Raw genomic sequence first — 21,307 nt, forward strand, 5'->3', positions numbered from 1 at the left:
TCTTTCAAAGTCCTTAAGTTAAACACCTCTGCAAAGTCTCTTTGCCATTCAAGGTAACCTATTTTGCAGATTCTGGGTATTAGCGGTATAAATTTATTCTGGTAAAATGGTAGGGGGACCATTATTATATCTACCACAAATAGGTATCCATAGTTAGAGCTACAGGATAGCTATATTAATAGGTATTAAGATTAGCAGACTTTAGAAAGACGACTCCTCATTAAAACCACTGCATTTAAACATTTCCACATACTAAAGATGAAACTTAGTAGAAACTTAGTGTAGAAGATTTACTTTATCGAATGTATTTTGTTTACCTAGTACAATACTCTCTTTATAATTTTTCCCTGGTGACACAAAATTGAGTTCACACAGAACGCAAGTTGTCACACTGTTATTTGAGTTTTAATGAATTATTTTTAAATAGACATCCAGTAAAATAGATCCAATTAACAATGGAGTCATAAAAATAAAAGCAAAGAACATAACTTGCCTTTGTTCTGTTACTTTGACCAAAGCACAACTAATTTCAGTGTTTGGAGGTGAAATATCACCATTTTTCCTTACTTAAAATCCTATAATTTTAAATTTTAATAAAGTAGTCTCTTTGGAAGCTTCTCAAACTCTTAAGGTGATTAAGCTATAAAACTTTTTTTTTTTTTAATATGCCTTTTTAGAACTCTTGTGAGGACAACTGTACTGTTCTATCAGGAGCCAAGTCTATTTTCAACAGAAAGCAGCAATGATTGAGTATTGACTCAATCCCACTGGTTTCATTAAAAAAACTACTTGATAAGATAAATTAATTGCTTTATAATCATCTACTGAGAGCATTTATTTTGAACAATTTATATAAGAATGAGCAAAATACAATCTTTATTACATGCCCTTTTTATAAGTTTATTTTTAATCTCTTAAAATATACATGTAGGTACCATTTCTGCAAAACAAATATATGAATCAAATTGAAAAATTCAGACCAACAAAATATGATAATTGATTTTCTAAAATATAAGGACATTGAAAAGTGTCTTCTAACCATAGACATGCACCTAATTATCTGTGTCTTACATGAAGGAAATGTCATATTAATAAAAACATACTTACACATTTAAATTGACTCAACTCAAAATGTTTCTGATATGTGTTTCTTATACAGTATGTCACTTGATTAATATTTCTGAAAAAGAGTTTTTAATCTAAGTTTATAAGATAAAGTAGCCTTTGGGCCAGTGACCCGAGTCTCATATGAAGTCTGTATACCATGCATTAGCTTTAAGGTTAGAATAAGGAAGAGAAAGAAATCGGTATTTATTGTGTGGTGGGAAGTGTATATGCTTTACATAGGAGTCTTCATTTCCACTTTACCAATGGAAAAGAAATCACTAAGGATCACAGAGACAACAAATGGTGGGGTCTTGTTCAGTCTCTTGAAATACTTCCAAACTCATAATTTTTCTATTGTAAATATTGCCTTCCTATAGACTTGACATTAGTCATAATATAAAGTGCCTTGGAGAGGCAACAATATTAACGAGATATCACCATATGGCATTTGTATTTCTCTGACTTTTTTCATTTAGCAAAATACACTCTAGCACCATCAACATCATTCTTTTTGATAGCTGAGTAGTATCCCGTTGTATATATTTACCACATCTTTATTCATTCATCAGTTGATAGACATTGAGCTCTTTCCATAGCTTGGCTGTTGTTGATAATGATGCTATAAACGTTGGGGTGCATGTGCACCTCTGAATAATATTTGGAATTTAAGAAACAAAACAGATGAACACTGGGGAAAGGAAAAGGTGGGGGTGGGGAAGTGAACCATAAGAGACTCTTAACTATAAGGAACAAACTGAGGGTCGATGGAGGGAGGTGGGGGGGTGGGCTAGATGGGTGATGGGTATGAAGGATGGCACTTGTGATGAGCACAGGTGTTTATATGTAAGTGATGAATCACTAGATTCTAGATCCGAAACCAATTTTACCATATATGATAACCCATTAGAATTTTGAAATAAACAATAATTAAAATAAAGTGCATTAGTATATAATTAGAGAAAGGAAAGGGAGACCCTACTGCTGTACAATTCTGTTCAAAATTTACTGCTGTTTCACTGCAGTAGAAGGAACGGATTTCTGATGAGTTGGCAAGTTAATATGCTCAAATGGAATAAAGAGAAATGGAATAAAGAAAAACAAAAAACAGATAACACTATAGAAATTGTAGAGTTTGGGCAATTTCTTGGTATATATCCAATTCCAATTTTATTTGGAATAATAAAGTGCTCAACTAAATACAAAAATCCAGCTTCCTGGAGATACTCCACATCTTCACTTAAAAAAATACAGGCCAACCTATCACATCAGGTGTTTTTTCTCCAGCTGGGATCTTCACATTCCCACAGCAGTTCTGGAGCTCTGTCCTTTGGCATTCCATTGCAATTAGTTGCTGAGGTCAATTTGGTAGATGTATGAGCCATAGCTCACAGATAGGAACTATTCTCCTTTGCGAAAGCCTCCATAGGTCTAACTTCTGTGGTCCTGGCAGGGGAGAAAACGAATCAAGTTTTAATTCAGGGAAGTCACCTGATGACTTTTCACCAAGTGTTTATAAATCCTTCATGTTCTTCTAAGCCCAAACACAATCTGTCAAACAGAAGTTATTTTCAGGGATGCCTGGGTAGCTCAGCGGTTGAGCATCTGCCTTGGGCTCAGGGCGTGACCCCAGGTCCGGGAATCGAGTCCCACATCAGGCTCCCTGCGAGGAGCCTTCTTCTCCCTCCATCTGTGTCTCCGCCTCTCTTTGTCTCTCGTGAATAAATAAATAAATCTTAAAAAAAAAAAGAAGTTATTTTCAATCATAAGCAATACTGCCTAATAACACAAATGATATTCAAGCTTTATTACGTGCCTAAGAAACATAACTATAAAGTTACTTCAAAGTAAATTGTCCTCTATGGAGGACATAGAAAATGTTTGCTGACCCTTCACTCATAATTTTTTCATTATATGTGAAATGATAAGTCATTGGCAATTAAATATATAAATATCTTTGAGACAGACAAAAAGAGTAAAAGGTCTATCTATATCTTATTGTATTTCCCATGGGTTTTGACTATTTATTGTCCTATATATATTATTTTTCCCTATATTTATACCAAAGAGATGATAAAAATATTAATCCACAAATATTTCATGTTCTTAAAAATCAGTTACATAAAAATTCACCAGTTTAATTATATCCTTTTTATTGGGTTATATTGAATTACTGGTTCATGTTGAGAGAGCTTAGAAATATTTGGACCAATTTAGTTATTTATTAGACCATAGATATGAGTATATGATGAGAGGATCCACATAATGGTAATTTTTGTTTCAGTTTTAAAATATATCTAATTTTAGTATTTCAAATTTAAGTTTAAAAATCTCTCCTCAAAATAAAAGTAAAACACTCTAGTAAGAAAAAAAAATGGAAAAATACTATATCATGGAAAATGAAAGTACAATTTTTCTGATTTTATGCAAGAGAAATATCAACATTTTGCATATTTTCTGGCACTTGTACTCTACAGATGCAGATACATTTGATTATATTAAAAATTATTAGCATGCTATTTAAAAAATAGTATAATACAACAATATTTATAACATTCTACAGTTCTTATTGGTAAGAGCTGTATGGTATTTCCTTTTAAAATCAAATCATATTTTTTAATTATTTTTCAATTTCAGATCCCTCAAGTTGTTTATTTTTAAATATAAGTGTCAATATTTCTTATACGGGAGTTTCCATTGCTTTCCTTGTACTACCAGAGATGTTATTGAGATTTTTGTTAGTAAATTCTCAAAGCTTCCTATTGTACGAGGAAATTAATCACTGCCATCCTGTGCCAATTCAATTTGACAAGCATTCATGAGCACTTACAATGCACGAGACACTTCTGATCCAGCACTTAAGAAAATGAACTGAATGGTTGGAAAATCAGTTTTAGACAGAACACATACAGATTACAAAGACTTTTATATTAGAACTAGAATGAATTTTTGTCCACAAAGAGAAACTTGAGTTAATGGAATCTAAAGAATGAGAGGCCTTGGGGAAAGATATTGTTCAGATCTGATATGCCATTAAGAGATTAGATGCTTTTAAAGCTGCCATGAGAAATGTCCAAATGATACACATTCATGATAGTAATGGGAAAAGAAATTTTAAAAAGAATCTTCCACAGGTTCACTCAGCATAATGCCATTGATTAAATAATGACTAGAAGGAAATGACACAATGAGGTGTGATACCATTCACTTGAATGTCTTAACCTTCTCTGAAGAAATTTATTTGCTAATATTCTAATAGGACCCACTGCATAGTGTCTTCCAAGAGAGCTAAACTGATTCAGGAAATAGAGATGGTGATTGAGTTGTAATTCTTTGAGGGTGTCACTTCTATGTAAGATTGCAATCATACTTAGTTTTTCAAAAGCCATTGAAAATAGTTCTTGGTAGAAACAATTCTCGGGAATTCAAAAGAAATTTTAAGCTTGCGGAAATAGTGATAGTGGGTGATGTATTAACTTACTAAGAAATACAAAACTAGGAACACAAGTATTGGAGCAATTCAAAGCAGTCATGGATTTACTTGTAGAAGGGAAACCACCTAACAAGGTAGTTCTTAGTATCCTTCTAAATATATAAATTATTTACTATCATCCAAATCCCGCAAAGATGATGGCATTGAGAACATTGATCTTAGAATGTAAAAAATGGAAAGAAGTTTAGATATTTTCAGCATCTTCATCTGTAGAGAAAAAGGTCTAAGAATATGAAGTGAATTATCCAGTCACACATCTACTAGCATGTTATATAAATTAAATTATATATAAATTAAGATTATATTCAACTGCAGGTAAGAGGAAACTCAAATAAGTTGTTTGTTTGTTTGTTTGTTTGTTTGTTTGTTTTTTCTCCAAAACTACATAACTAATTGGTCCAAGGATGATGCAGTAATTCAATGATGCTTTTAGGGAATAGGAATCTTATTTATTTTTTGTTCTGTTATCTTTAGCATCTTAGACCTTCTCTGCCAAGCTGACAGCCTCACAACTGAAAGATGGCTGCTGCCCTGCGCATCTAAGTGTCACAATTACACATGGCTAGGGAGCAAATGACATGGTTACAAAAACAAAACAAAACAAAACAAAAAAACAGAAAGGGAATTTTTCTTCTAACAAGACTTCCCTTTTAAAAATGTTTCTTCGGGGATCTCCTCCTCAAAGACATTTGCCTACAATTCAGTTGCTGAGGGTTGCATCATCTTGCTACTCTTATTTCCAAAGGAGGTTGGAATTTTTTACTATTTTGGTTGAGTCCTTTTCTTAGCTCCCAAATTGGAATTCTGTTAATAATGAAGGAGAAGGAGGGGCAACCTGGGTGGCTCAGCGATTGAGCGTCTGCCTTCACCTCAGGTGGTGATTCTAGGGTCCTGGCCTCGAGTCCCACAGGGAGTCCCTGCTTCTCCCTCTGCCTGTGTCTCTGTCTCTCTCTGTGGGTGTCTCTCAGAAATAAATAAAATCTTAAAAAAAAAATAATGAAGTAGAAAGATATAATTGATAAAATGAAGGCAAACTGCAATTGATAAAATGAAGTATCACAGAGAGGCTCCCCATTCTCTGGTGAAAAACTGTATGATTCAGAGTTCTCCAGAGAAACAGACCTATGTATGCACTCATATATGTGGAGGGAGAGATAGATGATAGACGGATGACAAGGAGAGATTTTAAAGAATTTGCTCACACAGCTGACAAGCCCAAAATTGTCAGGGAAGCCCACTAGCCCAGAAAACCAGGAGAGAGTTGATGTTACAGCCTCAAGTCCAAAAGCTGGCTGGAGGTATCCTTCATCACCAGGGACTTCAGTCTTCCCTCTTAAGGCCTTCAACTGATTGAATGAATTGTGGAAAGTAATCTGCTTGCTAGGATTTAGTGAGTAATCTGATTACTCATCCGATTTACATGGTAAGCTGATTCGAAAAGTTTTTTTCATAGTGACATTAAGACATTCGGCCAAATCCTCGGCTTTGACCAAATATTGACCAAAAATGATGGCTAGCCAGATTGACATACGCTCAACTATCACGGGTCCACTCCTTGTCAACTTCTCACCTGCATGCATCACTTTCAACTACAGTGAATCTCCACATAAAGGTAATGACAGGTCACATGCTGCCTAACGTGATCCAGCTCTCCTGCGTACAACCCAAAACACGCTCACTCTTGAGAAGAGGATGCAAAGTGGTCGGGTGGTGTTCACTCTTCTCTCTGATACCCTAGAACTGTAATACCCTGATGTAACATTAATATTTAAATACTAGAATGTAAATTTGATACATCTTAGGTTATATAATAAGAGGATAAAGGAGGAAAAAAATAAAGGTTATATGTATTCATAAACATCCATATCCACGATATATATTCATATCCATAATAAAATGTGGAAGAAATGCCCATGACAGCTATAGTCCTCATTTCTGTGTCTAATCACATGGTTGTTGTTGGTCTTTAAAACTGCCTTCTTCCACCACCTATTCCCTTTGCCCTCGGCAAGAACCTCAGCTGGTTGTGGTTCTTTCCCTTGTGGAGTGACTCCAGCTTTCATTCCGCATGCATATGTGGCCTAATAATAACTCTGCCTGCTGTTGGGTTGTTGTAGCTCTCCGTTGACTGTAATCACAGGACCTGGGGATTCCAGGAGACGTCAAAAGGGATCTCCTGCATTCCAGACATAATTCCCCATCCCTTCCTTGTGGAGTGGCACCGCCTTTTCCTCTTGATGATCAGGATATATCATCTCACCCAACACACGAACTACCTTCGCTGCCTGTGGATTCAGCGTCGTGAAGAGTCTAAAGTGGTGACGTAGTAGATTTTACTTCCAGCTCAGTGGAATCCTTGATGTGTCTCCTGATGGATTTGTTCCAATTCCCGCCAGCAATTGGAACTATGACTTCTAGGCCAGCCGCACGTAAGGTTGTGGGTACAGAAAGCCAAAAATTTGCTAGTAGATCACTAGGGGTAATCCTGAGGGGTGCCAACCCTATTTCTACCACCTTTCAATCTAGTTAGGAGAGAAATAGTACCATTTGCTGGACACAGATTTGGAGCATACATAACCTCCTCCATAATGGTTGCTCCAGCCCCGCAAGATATTGTCACCAACTCCGAGCTGTGACTGAGTCTTCCAAGGGCCATTCCACCATTCTGTCAAACCAGCTGCTTCGGGATGGTGGAGAACACAAGAAGACCAGTGAAGTCCATGCACATGGGCCCACCGCCCCACTTTATTTGCTGTGAAGTGAGTTCCTTGATCAAAAACAAGGCTGAGTGGAACACCATGATGGTAAACAAGGCATTTCGTAAGTCCATGGACTATAGTTTCGGAAGAAGCATCACATGGAGGAATGACAGATGTGTCTCCAGAGTACAAATGTGTTCTAGGAAGAACAAAACACTGTCGTTTTCATGAAGGAAGCTGTCCTAATTTAATCAGCCTGCCACCAAGGTGGATCACCCCTGGGAATGGTGCCATATTCAGGGCTCACTGGTTTTTTGTGTGTGTATTTGTTTTGTATCAACTTTTTATTTATTTATTTTTTTAAAAAATTGTAATTGAAGTAAAGTTGGTGTACAACATTACATTAGTTTTAGGTGTACAACATAATGACCTGACATCATAAAATGATCACCGTGCTAAGTCTGTCACCAGACAAAGCCATTACAATATTGTCCACAATGTTCCCTATGCTGTACTTACTGGCGACGTAATTTATTTTATAACTAGGAGTCTGTACCCTTTAATCTTCTTTACCTGTTTTACCCTGTATCTCATCCACGTCCCCCATGGTCACAACCAGTTCGTGCTCTGTCTTTATGAGTATGATTCTGTTTTGTTTTCTTTGTTCTTTTGTTTTGGCTCAGCACTGATTTCTGTTGCGGGCAGATCGTGCTCTCAGCAGGGGCTAGAGCCAGGCAAGTCCATGTTGCTGAGCCCAGGTGTAACCACCATCCCTGCCACCATGGCCACTTTGTTCAGGAGCTCGTTGGGCAGTGACAGGGCTGGCTGAGGAGAGAGGCTAGCTGGCATCCACAAAACAGGTTCTCTTATCTACATAACTATAAACATCCTCTTCTGCTGAGGGGACCCTTTGTGGAGCATTCACACGAGACACAAGTATCTTCAAGTTCTTAGTCCATTCAGAGGGATCTAGCCACTTACCTCTTCCCCAGACCTCCTGGTCACTACTTTTCCAATTATGTTCCTTCCAAGTTTCTAACCAGCCATCCCGCCCATGGGCCATAGCCCAGGAATCAGTGGATCTCTTCTGGCCACCTCTCCTCCCAAGCAAAATGATCAAGGTTCACCGCTCCAAATGCTGTCCGTGGGAAGGACTTCCTTCTATCGCTATCTTTCGAGGATGTCCCACGGATGGGCCGGAGTGCTGCAAGGTCCACTCTTGGGTGGTGCCTGCGTATAGTGCGGAACCATCTGGAAAGTAGGCCTGAGTTTCCTCCTCCTCTGTCATCTGTCACTTGCCCGGTGGTGTAGTTCAGACAAGTCTTTTCCCAGCCCTTTGTAAACTTGCAGCTCAGGAACATCAGCACTCCCATGCAGCGGAGAGCAATAACCGAAACGAAATAACCTGCGCTTCGCTGCGACTTCCACTCTGACGGTTCTGCGGTTCTTTACTCAAATATCACCTCAACGAGAAGACACACCTTCTGTGAGAGGCACACCCCCAAGTCGACCCCCCAGTGAGTCTTTCTGTGAATGCGGATAGAGAACTGTGATTTGTTTCTAACTGATAAAATACTTGAAAAAGGCGATGGGACGTCACCCCATTAATCGGGTTGCGCTGTATAGACCGTGTTAGATGAGGCTCAGTCTTAGCAGCACGGAGGCACCTCCTTGCTGAAGGTGAAGCAACTGCCAGGTTGTAAGCTGGCTTGGGAATGGGCTGCAGGGCAAGAGACTGCTGGGGCCTCCGGTGGCTGAGAGTGGCCCTGGCCGTCGGGGAGTCGGAAGTCCTACCACCACAAGGAAATGGATTCTACTAACAACTTCCAGGAACTTGGGAGATGATTTTTTTCCAAGACCAACCTTCAGAGGAGGATGCACAGAGGAGGATGCAGCCTGGCCAACCAACCTGTTAATCACGCAAAGTGTAGGCCTGCAGACCTACAGACACGGTGAGGTAATAAATATGTCCTGTTTTAAGCTATTGAGTTCGTGGTGATTGTTAAGCAGAAACCGAAGAGTCACCTAGTAGGAAACCTTCCCCGGTCACTGCATTTGAACTTAGCAGGCCTCCCCCGGCCACGTGCACTCTCAGGTTGACTTTGTTTCTTCCCCCCGATCTCCTAAAATACCTGACTGACTTGCTTATGTGTCTTGATGTCTTTCTTTCTCGACTGTGATGAACATTTCAAGACACCAAGAGGCTTTTCTTTTCCCCCTCCTGTGTCACAGATGTATCGACCGTGCTTTAGAACAACAGCTGTCACATAATGTACCCTCAATTAATACTTGCTGAGAGATAAATGGGCATGTGCATCTCAGCCAAGTCAGCCCAACCTAAAAGCACAGCTTGAAAACGATACAGCAGAGCAAATAGAGGAGATAAATCACGGGAAACATTCTAGGAAATCCCGCTTCCAGTCCTGCTTCCACCATGTGATTCTGGGCCAGGCTCTAAAGTCTGCTCAGCTTCAGCTGTGTCTTCTCTGAATACGGATCATAACGCTCACCGTGCTGGCTCCTGTGTTTATTTTCAGAACCAAACGAGGTAACATATGCAATTTCGCTTAATACATTCTAAGGAACGGTATCGATTCTAGACGAAATGTGGGTGGCTAATATGTATACCGAAATACGCCAGCTCTCCCAGTAAAGGAAAGAATTAAAGGCCAAACATTAAGGATATATCATGTATTCCCAATCAATTAAACAAGTTAAGAGTGATGCTTCCCAATATTGGATATACTCTCACATCCTGCTGGGAGGGGTACAAAACTGCTCTAAAGTTAGGAACAGCACCTTGGGGAGACCTCAGAAAGTGCCAATGTGTATCTTTTACTCCGGTAATTCTGTTTGCCAGAACCTGTAGAGAAGCGTACAAAATATGAGAATATTCACGAGGGTCTGGTTCGCAATTGTTAAAATGGGGCGATTTACCTAAATGCTAAGCACGGAATGATGAACTGTCAAAGTGGTTTCCTCTCTCCCTCCTTCTCTTTCTCCATCAGTCTTTGTCACGTTGCTTAAACCTTTGCCAGTCTCTGAAAACACCATCACTCCCCTGAGGCCAAGATCATCCTAACTTTCCCAACCATCCAATTCCATGACTTTCCTGAGACCGTATCTGAGGATCCATGACCGGGTTGCGCTTGTGACACTTTGGTCCTAATAGAAGTCAAATCCATGGAAACATAGAGTGGACCCTCTGAGATCATTGATTCTTTTTGTTTTTCCATTCTCTGTTTCTATATTTCGAAAAACACACATTGGATTTCTATGCGTGTGTACATTGTAATTCGTTTTGTGATCCTGGAGCTAGACCATATCTTCCCACAAATTCTTTTTAATGTTCTTCTTCTTTTCTTTTTTTCTTTTTAAAATATTTTATTTATTCATTCATGCAAGACAGAGAGAGGGAGGGAGTCAGAGACAGAGGGAGCTGAAGGCTCCCCGTGGATCAGGGAGCCCGATGAGGGGCTCCATCCCAGGACCCTGGGATCAAGACCTGAGTCCAAGGCAAACGCTTAACTGAGTCCCCCAGGCGCCCTAACATCCTTCTAGTTTTCTATTCTTGCCAACTGTCATTTCTGTCCTGACATTTATCACTAAGAATTTCTTTTGAGTGACTGTCAATAAATTGTTTGGAAGATTTTCGAAAGAGCGTTGATATTTCTGTAAGTCTCACAGGTATTATCCAGTATATTTGTTTGTGTGGAACTTGAACTTACATTTTCCTTCCATTTGGCATTCTCAAAAGCATCTACTTGGTTTCTATTATTGACCTTTCCAAATTACTCTACTACATATAAAATATGATGCAGGAGTTTATTTATGCTGTGGAGAAATACAAGAAAGGATGTCAAGCCAAGGCTGGATAAATTCTAGTCTAAGACCAGCCAAAGTATTTGGGCAGGCCTATCTTCGTCGCAGCTAAATCCGGCCATCACTGTTGGGCAAGCTCATTTACCTTGATATCACGTAGTGTGTCACTGAGATAAGAGAATGATGTGTCCATAGAGGGAGACTGGCATCGACAGGGACACGTGAACGTAGCTTGGTGCTTCTGACAAGCTCGGTGGGACGAAAGCAACATTTATGTCCTAAATATCCACAGTTCTCTAAATACGCATCAACAGCTGACTCTAGCCATGTCGATTACTCACTTCTCAGAAAGCGCAACAGTGCTGGCATCTGATAACTGATGGGCTCCTTGATCTTTAACTACGAGCTCAATGAGAACAGGTTAATTCAAATCCTAATGGTTAATTTGAAATAGTAAATAGGAAAATTCTTGGCATTTCATATACCTGCTTTAGGAAATCTTTGCTTTTTATTAGAAACAATATACTTTTAACCTACTATTATACAACACACACATATATATACTACTATTATATATATATATATATATATATAAATTCATGTGTATCCTAAAGATTTTATTAAAATTGAGTCTAACTTTCTTATTTGTCATCTGTAGTCTCCTAGCAGATCTTGTAGGAAATACATTATTTCAATTTGTTAAGATATCAATATTTATAAATAAGAGTTTAAAAAAACTTTGAACATTAATTCTTATGTTGGTATTTAAACTCTTTTCTTTCTCTCTCTCTCTCTCTCTCTCTCTCTCTTTTTGTTTTGTTTTGTTTTGTTTGTTTTGTTTTGTTGTTTTGTTTTTGGCCTTATTTCATTTGGCACTCTGGTTCTTTTAAATATTTATTTCAGAGAATCTGGCTTCTGTTTCCTTTCACATTCTCTGTTATCATCTTCTTCTTAGCACCCAAACCCTCTCTTGATTGAACGCGCCTCTGTCTTACAATGGCAGGTAGTATATCTCAGTAAACCTGAGGCCACTCGATTGTGCACATCAAATAAGTCACCAAGTCTGCTTTTTCTCCCTACTGCTACTGTCTTAGAAAGGCTCTTAGTGTTTCCTGCTTAGACCATCGTAATATCCCACTTAGGCATCCTCTGTCTTTCACCTTGTTCCATGGCAAGATTTCATGCATACTGATGCCAAATGGTTCTTGATAAAATGAAAATCCCATTGTAGCGCTGCATTGTTTAAACTCTCCTAAAGTGACAGACAGGTTTGGTTTGCTTAGACCCTGTAATTCACCAGTTCTCATCACTTCCGCACATTCAATCTGCTTTAACCATACTTCTCTCTCTACTTGCATTTTTTTTAGAATATGCATGCTCCTATTTCTACATTTACACAAGATTTTCCTAAAATATTTTCTCACCTCTAACATCCAACCCTTCTTCTTCATGCTTTTTTTATATCTTTGAAGATCCAAATCAGATGTCATTTTTCCCAGATAGCCTTCTTGGGATTTTTGGGGGCTCTCCTTTTCTGTCCTTATGTTGCATGATAAAAATACCTCAATCAATAATTGCTGTTATCTCTTCCTGTGTGTGTTCTCTTCTTATTTCTGCAAAATGCATATATGTATATGCTCACATACATTTACCCAGTGACAGACACACAGACACTGGCCTTAATCTTTTCTTTATAATCCCAGCCATTCAACAGAGTGAATGCATAACCTCAGTAATTGTCAGTTGAGTAAGTCTTGGTATGACTTCAAAGTTATGGGAAATAGAGATGACCAAGATTATGAATATCTAAAATTTAGAGCTAAATATTCTTGCCCTACTATACTCTAATTCTAGATCTTATAAATGATCAATAGTCTATATTATTTTAATAATTATTCTTTATTCCGGAATAACCTTGTATATATATGTATAGATACACACCTTATATAAGTCCCATCAGTTAAAATATTAGAGATTATTTGAAGCTTAAGCTATGGTCCCAAGTAGGTGAAATTAAGTAGGTGTACTTCAGGGTCATCAGGAGTCTAACATTATTTCATCATTATGACTAACTTTTTTTGAGGTGAGAAATTTCTTAATTTGGAGGATTTAAGTGATTCACATATAAATCAACAAATATTTATTGAGCAGGTATTTTATATACCAGGCACTGTTCTAAGCCCCTGACATTCGTCAGTGTATGTGTAGAAGTCATTCATTAAGACTTTGTTCAGGGATCCCTGGGTGGCTCAGCAGTATAGCGCCTGCCTTCAGCCCAGGGCATGACCCTGGGGACCCAGGATCGAGTCCCCCATCGGGCTCCCTGCATGGAGCCTGCTTCTCCCTCTGCCTGTGTCTCTGCCTCTCTTTCTCTCTCTGTGTCTCTTATGAATAAATAAATAAAATCTTTTAAAAAATACTTTATTCAGTCACCTCATAAAAAAGTGATTAGTGTATGCTTTATGCTCTTAGAGTCGTATTTAAAGACTGACATATCACAAAGGCGTCACACCATGAGCCTTCATGAGAAAAAATAGGACTTTAATTGTTTTTAATAAGTATAAACTTTCTCGGTGGAAGACTATAGTGAAAAGATTTGGGGCATGGGACCACTTTGGTGTCTCTTAAATCATGCCACATACATGGCTATTTATCTATTCAAGTTGACATCCTCTTTTTCTGGCCAAAACTTATTCAACCCCAAAAATGAGCTCCTTTAATACAGATGAAAAATATGCCAAATATAAAACAAATTTCTAAAGAGCACTATCACTTTTCTTCCCAGATATTGAATTATTTGGGAAATGTGCCTGATATTTGAGGGGAGGGATTGTTCTAAATCACGTTAGTAGAGGTTACTTGCTTTATGGATTAACATAAAACATTTACTCTTCTTAGAAAATATGAAAGGGCCCAGTACCAATCTAATATACAGCACATCAAAAATGATGAAATTTATTATATATAACTGAAATATACAAGCGAATTAAATTTGTTTGAAAACTCTAACACTTCCATGTGAATTAGGCACAGGACCTTGGCAGAAAAGGCAGTAAACAGAGATGCAAGTTGTCAATTCCAATTTATCTAAGGCTTAGGTACATCCTTAATGTAATGTAATAATATGCACTGGCATTTTCACAAGCCAAAGGTACAAAAAATATTTTTTCTAGAAGCGAATTGTCACAAATGTATTTTCCTCACATGAGGTCAAAGATAATGTACTGGAAAATACCAACAATAACAACAGTAACTTTAACATTGCCATAGAGCCAAATGCTATTAATCATTTCCATATTTCTTAATAGAGGCTCAAAGAACTGAAACAAAGGGAATTTGCTCGAAATGTAGCATCTAAATCCAGGAAAGATGAAAGAAAACAGGAAAAGGCACTCCAACGCCTGCACAAGCTGGCCGAGCTAAGAAAGGAAACTGTGTGGTGAGTGTGCAATGAAATCTTGTTTTCTTAAAACATAATGACCAAAAAAAAAAAAAGAAAAAAAAAAAAAACCACACACACACAAAGAAATAAAGGACACAATTCTATTTATTTCTTTCTGTACCCAGGATAAGAGGCTAACATTTTCATGGCTTTCTGTGGGCTGTAGACAGGAATTTGAATTTGAATTTTATGGAAACACTTGCTTAATGTACATTTCAATAAACAGCCAATATTCCTTTAGTTTTACTTTTCAAAGAAAAATTAATTTCACATTACTCTTCTATTTACACTTAGTTAAAAGCCACTCTGTTTCTTAGCGGAAATTCAAAATATTCTGTTGAAGAAAAGAACAAAGCACCCTATCATGACCTTTGTTATAAAAGGGGTTTTAAGAGGAAATATTTTAAAAATTTTAAAATTTGGAGAACTTTTATCTGAAAGTATCTTTTATTAAAAAAATAGAGGTTAGGAAGGCCCTATGAACTTCAGAGGCTAGTCAATATTAATTTCACTGTCAATGAACAGTCACAACTGTTAGAAGTTCAAAGCTCTTACATTTTGACCTGCTTCTAACAGTAAACAGTTATACTGTTATAATTCAGAATTTACAATTCAGGCCAGGAAGCAGTCATAAAAAGAAGACAACTTTTTAGAGTGCTCTCCCCCCCTTCCCCCAAATAAATAGGGCTCTCTTATTATTGTTTAAAATGAAACTATTTTATAGGAGGTCTGTTTTAAACTGAATGTAGCGTTAGGGAATATATTGCCATAATAACATTCTTTGGGATGGCAAGTTTAGAAAAATCAAAATAAAATTTAAATGTATTGTGAATCCTCTAGGGCACCGTTAAAAACAAACATAACTGCTATTCAGTCGTACCAACCAGATCTTTTTCCTCTTTGTAGTAAAAATTATACGAGGTACAAGGTAATGTTATAGAGAATCATAGGGCCTATGCAATTTAACGTCCTATAAGTAGCATTTGCAAATGTACATTTTAATATATTGAGAGAACTAGCGTTAATAGAAAGATACACACAAGAAGCAAAAAGAAGCAAAACTTCTCATCTAAATTACTTTCCTCAGTAACAGTTCATATTTCACAGTACATACACACACACACACACACACACACTTTTCCCATTAATTTGGGGGCCTCTAAAGATGTGCAAAATAAGAACCGGCATTGTTTCTTAATGTCAAATATAGCCCATCGTGGTAGAGATTAGATAAAGAAAACAGTCAACTGAAAAAATTAGGGGCCATTTATAACTTCTTTTTTTTTTTAATTTATAACTTCTAAGAAACTAAACTTAATAGGCTGGAAAATTCTGCACAGCATGATTCTGTTCGGGCAAAGATGCTATGTAGGTGGCTCCTTCTTTATATGCCACCCAGTGTAGCTCTTTTGATTGAGAACCCACTATGTAACGTGTACTGCAATGCCAAATAAATAGAAATTACATCTTAAGTAAATAGCCTTTTGTCCTATACCTACTGTATATTACGATATTATTTAAAATTCTAAAGTTACTGTTATCTCTTACTTAGTTTTGCACCGTAGCCTTCTACTTGGCCCCGTGTTCAAGTCAACGACTGTTACCGTGAAAGAAAATCGTAATGAGATTTCCCAAAGAGTTGTCGAGGATCCAGTTAATAACCAGTGTTCACTGGTTGAATGGAAATGTTGACCTGAATTCTCAGCTTTTCTGTTTTTTTTTGTTTTGTTTTGTTTTGTTTTAGCTTTCTTCATAGTCTCCATACGGTCTTAATGATGTTAAGTCTTTGTAAATTTAAATAATTTTATTTTAACGATTCTACAGATCCTCCAAGATACCTGAAGAGGCCCTGAGGCTAAAGAATCTTGGTCAGTAAGAACTCAGGAGAGCACAGGAATGTCCTTGACCTGCTGCTAACAGCTACAAAGGTCAACCTCAAAATGGGTGTCCCCAAGTTATCCCAAACAATAAGCAGTAACTAAATGCTGTCATCGCAGTGCTATGGGAGGGAACTGAACTATATGAAAGTAATTCTCTCATGAAGGTCTTAAAATTTGAAAAAGAAATCCTATAATGACATTTCTCCCATATAAATGTGTGGATGTTTTTCCTCAGAGGTGTTCTGTCTAATATACACTTTTCTTTTTGTAGCGCTCCTGGAAGTGGCCCCATGTTCAAGTCAACAACTGTTACTGTGAAAGAAAATTGTAGTGAGATTTCCCAAAGAGTTGTCGTGGATCCGGTTAATAATCAGGAAGATTTCAAATACACTCTGATTCATAGTGAAGAGACTACTAAAGATGTTACCACCGTCGCTGCAGATCCAGAAAGTGCGAATAATCATACAGCAAAAAATAACCAACGTGGGGATCAAGCCCAAGGAATTCACAGACACAAAATTGGCTTTTCTTTTGCATTTCCGAAGAAAGCGTCCGTAAAGCTGGAGTCCTCAGCTGCAGCCTTCTCTGAATACAATGATGATGCCTCTGTGGAAAAAGGATTTAGCAGAAAAAGTAGATTTGTCCCTGGTGCCTGTCATCTTCAACTATCTTCACCAACAGATGTGCTTTTGAGTTCTGAGGAGAAAGCTAACTCTTTCCATCCACCAGAAGGAACGTGTGCGGACAAAGAAAGTGCTCAAACTCAAGAGATGAAAGAAGTTTCTAGTGAGAAAGATACATTTTTATTACCTTCACTTTGCCAGTTTCCACGCCCTTTATCTTCTGATGTAGATAACTGCCAAAACTCAGTCCCATTGGCAGATCAAATACCCCTGGAAGATGCTGTTATTAATGAAGACGTGCCTATGAGCGATAACGGTTCCGGGGTGTCAGGAAGGAAGTCCACAGGCCTTGACTTAGCGAGTGATGGTGCGTCCTTGCAGGCTACCACAGAGGAAAATGGTAAGGACAGGGGGGCGTCTGTAGTTGAAGGTGCGAATAAAGATTATGGTCCTGAGATGATGTCGACCCCTTCAAATTCTGAAGAGGAAAACATAACCTTACATAAAAAATCAGATTTAGGGAAGAGACCGTGTGAGCCGTTCGTACCCGTACTCAACAAGGACGGGTCCACAGTCCTTCAGTGGCCATCAGAGATGCTGAGTTACACAGCCACTCAGCCACCCGTGTCCTACAGCTGCAATCCTCTCTGTTTTGACTTCAAGGCCACCAAATTAAACAGCAACCTAGATAAAAATAAGCTGCCCTCGACTGACCCTCCTTTCCAGCAGAAGGCAGAAGACATTTGCAAGAGACCGGTTTCCGAAAGCAAGAGCGTGTCTCCGGCAGGACATGCAGGACTCCCTGATGGTGACGTCGGAGGGGCCGGACATGAGTGCTCCCGAGTCGCTCCTCTTTTGGTCGATGACACTCCCTCCAATAGCTGCAGATCTGGGAAAAATGAGACTCCGGGTCAGAGGAAGAGAAGTGTTTCCTGTAGGATCAGAAAAACAAAAAAATACAAGCTCACCAGGAACCAGGTGGAACAGGACACTCTGGACGAGAAATACACCACCACAAGGTCGAAGGGTACCCACGAACACTGGTTCCGTAAAAGCAGAAGGAAGAAGAAGAGGAAAAAGTTGTGCCAGCGTCACCGCGGGGAGAAAACCAAAGAACCAGAAATTCACTTCAAGGTGGAATCGGGAAGTACTTACACTGACCCCACTGGGAAAAATCCGCCGGAAACCAGTTGGGGACAGCGGCAGGTGGCTGCAGGGCAGCCCTCGGACTCCCATCAGTTACCTGGGAAAAGGCCCAAGCCCTGGTCCCCGAGCTTCAGCGACAAGGAGGGCGTGGGTCGAGCCGCGGGCGCCGGATGCCCCAGCAGGGAGGCCCGCAGCTCCAGGCATCAGTGCGCAAGGGACGCGGTGGCCCTGGACGTGGCATCCAGTCCCGGGGCGCGCGCGGGGAGGCGCAGCCCAGCCACCTGCGGGGCGCCCTGCGGCTGGAGGCCCGGGCCGCCCACCTGTGACCCGCTCCCCAGGGGCCAGGCGCCCCCCGGCCCCCACAGCCAGGCCGTCAAGAGGGGCTACCACTCCCTCCTCAGCGAGCCCGAGCGGCCCCACCGAAAGCGCAGGCCACACTCCTCTTACTCCTCGGACGAAAGCTTAAGTCGACGACCCAGTCGCTCGCCCGAGGAGATGCTGAGAGCGCCCCGCGCCTCGGGCCCCCGGAAACCCAAGAGGAAGCGCCGGAGGAAAAGAGGCAGCAGGTTCCACGTGGGGTCGGAGGCTCCCGACCTGCGGGAGGAAGGGGGGTCTCCCAGCAGAGGCGATTCCCCCTTAGGCCCCCGGGATGAGGCCGTAAGCGAAGCCTCAAACGGGGAAACTAAGCCACAGGGCGGTGCGGGAGCTGCGCGGAGGGCAGAGCGCGCGGGGGCAGCGGGTGCAGCGGGGGCAGTGCGTGCAGCAGGTGCAGCGTGTATAGCAGGTGCAGCGGGTACAGCAAGTGCAGCAGGTACAGCGCGTGCAGCCAGTATAGCAGGTGCAGTGCGTGCATCAGGTGCAGCGAGTATAGCGGGTGCAGCGGGTGCAGCGGGTGCAGCAGGTACATCGGGTATAGCGGGTGCAGCGCATGCAGCAGGTGCAGCGAGTATAGCGGGTGCAGCGAGTATAGCAGGTGCAGCAGGTGCACCGGTTGCAGCGGGTACAGCAGGTGCAGCAGAGGCCCGGCCCGCTTCGCCCCCCGGCGGCCCGCTGCCTCCCGAGGCCAGGGGGTGCCCCGAGCAGGTGCCGACGGGGGCCGCCCCCGCGGGACCCGCGCTCGCCTCCCCCGAGCTCGCCGCGGTCTACGCCGCCGGCGCCCCCTCGGAAGCCGCGCTGGGCCTCGCGCCGGTGGGACAGCCGCGGCAGGGGGGCGGGGCGGAGCGCCCCGGGCGAGCGCAGCCCCCTCCAGGCGCCCGGCGGCGGCGGCGGCGGCTGCAGACAGCGTCCCCCGGGCCGGCTCCCCGCGGGCATCCTGGGCGCGCAGGACGGGCCCCCGGTGGCGGCCGCCGAGCCGGTCCTGGCGCCCCTGGCGTGGCCGGAGGCGGCGCTGCTGGTGCCGGTGGAGCCGCTGCGGAAGCTGCGCCGCCTGCCCTGCGAGCTGGGCCCGCACCTGGCGCCCGGGCTGCTGGCGGCCAAGGTGAAGCTGGCGCCGGCCGGGCCGCCCCCGGCGCTGGGCCCCCTGCACGCCGCGCCCTTCAAGGCGCTGCCGCCCCCGCCCGGCCCGGGCCTCGCCAGGCCGCCCCTGCCGCTCGTCGCCCTGGGCCTCCCGCCGCTGGCCGCGCCGCCCCTGCCCGTGCTCCCGGCCTCGGCGCTGCCCGCCCCGCTGGCCTGCCCGGCCCTGCCCCGCGCGCTCTTCCCCTCCCTGCTGCCCCCGCACGCGGCCGTCATCCCGCTGCAGCCGCTCTTCTAGCCGCTGCGCACGCCCAGGTGCAGCCGGGGCCCACCTGGCGCAGGTGCCCTCTGCTCCGCAGCTGCGCCCGGGCCGGCCGGCCCCTGACTGCCCCGCGCGGGATGCGCACCTGTTCACCGAGGCCCTGCAGAGCCCGCGGATGGGCACGACCCGCCTGCACATGCAGGTGGCGTCTTACGAGTAGGTCTGATGTACATAAAACCTATCGATGGCGCTGGGACCTATGGTGTCGGGTATGCTCCTGGGGGTTCTTTTCGGTTTGTTTCTGACCTTTGTGTATTGGCACCTCTTTCATGTTTATTAGACCAAGCTGATGGCACCACTACGTTTTGTACCATGTTCCTTGAAACTGTACATTCAGTGAAATATATCTCTTGCAATAAATTTTTTGTTAAGTATTTAAGTAAACCAAACCTTTGTTTTAGTTCGTTTTCGCTGTCTTGGGAACGTACGGTGACCCTGGGTTTGGGAGTTTCGTTGTTCCTTCTGTCCCCTGGCATCTCGGAGCCTCAGTGGCTCAACCTTTGGAGGCCTCTGCATACCGAGACTCTGACACCATCCTTGGGGATAAATAAGTACAACAGGTCCGCTCCGCTGGTTCCCTGCTGCTTACACCCAGAGCTTGCTCTAGTTCCCAAACCATCGGCCCTCCAGACAGTAAACCATGGAAATTCTGTTAAAGTAATGTGGGTGGGGTGGGGTGGGGTGAGGGGGGGGGAGAATAACTCAAAAATATGCAAAGTACGTAGCATTCTTTCAGGAACTGTACGACAGCTCCAGTAGACCCGAAATAGCAAACAGCCAATATAAATTTGTACATTTTTGTATGTTAAAATTCTCAAATGTGTTATGCTTATTTTTGATGCAGGAAATATATGTATCTAATAATACGGGCACGGGGGTTCAGGAGTGGGTTTGATGAATAATAAATCACTCTCCGTATATCACGTCTTGGGCAGAACGGCATATGCACAGTCTGTATCTGGCTATGCTCTTACCTGAGAATCTGGAAGCGGGAAGGAGAGTAAATAAATAGCCCTTCCTTCTGCAAATCTTTCTAGTAGTCATGTTTGTATCACGTTTCCCAGTCGCTCAGGAACAGTCAATTCCCGCATCACCCTTCCAGATTCTGCTTTCCTGTTAATGACCTCCGCGTGATCCTTCACTCAAGGGCTTCTACATGCACTGGAGAATATAAATATCCCACAGAAAACCGGGAACATCACACTCTTCTGATGTGTATGCCTCCAATCCGGCCCACGCCACTTGGTAAGACCAAGTCTACGTGCCTGACAGAGAGGGTTCACCTGACCATGTGCCAACGATAGAGGACTGCGGCCGCCCAGCT

At 42.1% G+C, this 21,307-nt stretch overlaps 1 protein-coding gene across 1 annotated transcript in view; it reads left to right on the plus strand.

The window, feature by feature from the left end:
- The window catches only part of ZNF804A (zinc finger protein 804A), a 273,740-nt gene extending 253,512 nt beyond the window's left edge, over positions 1-20,228 (plus strand). Inside the window, exons 3-4 of the mRNA XM_038584522.1 lie at positions 14,427-14,557; positions 16,712-20,228. Coding sequence (XP_038440450.1) covers positions 14,427-14,557; positions 16,712-20,228 — 3,648 coding nt within the window. The remainder of the gene's footprint in view (positions 1-14,426; positions 14,558-16,711) is intronic.
- The last annotated feature ends 1,079 nt before the right edge of the window (positions 20,229-21,307 follow it).

Source organism: Canis lupus, chromosome 36 (assembly GCF_011100685.1).
Source record: "Canis lupus familiaris isolate Mischka breed German Shepherd chromosome 36, alternate assembly UU_Cfam_GSD_1.0, whole genome shotgun sequence".
NCBI lineage: Eukaryota > Metazoa > Chordata > Mammalia > Carnivora > Canidae > Canis > Canis lupus.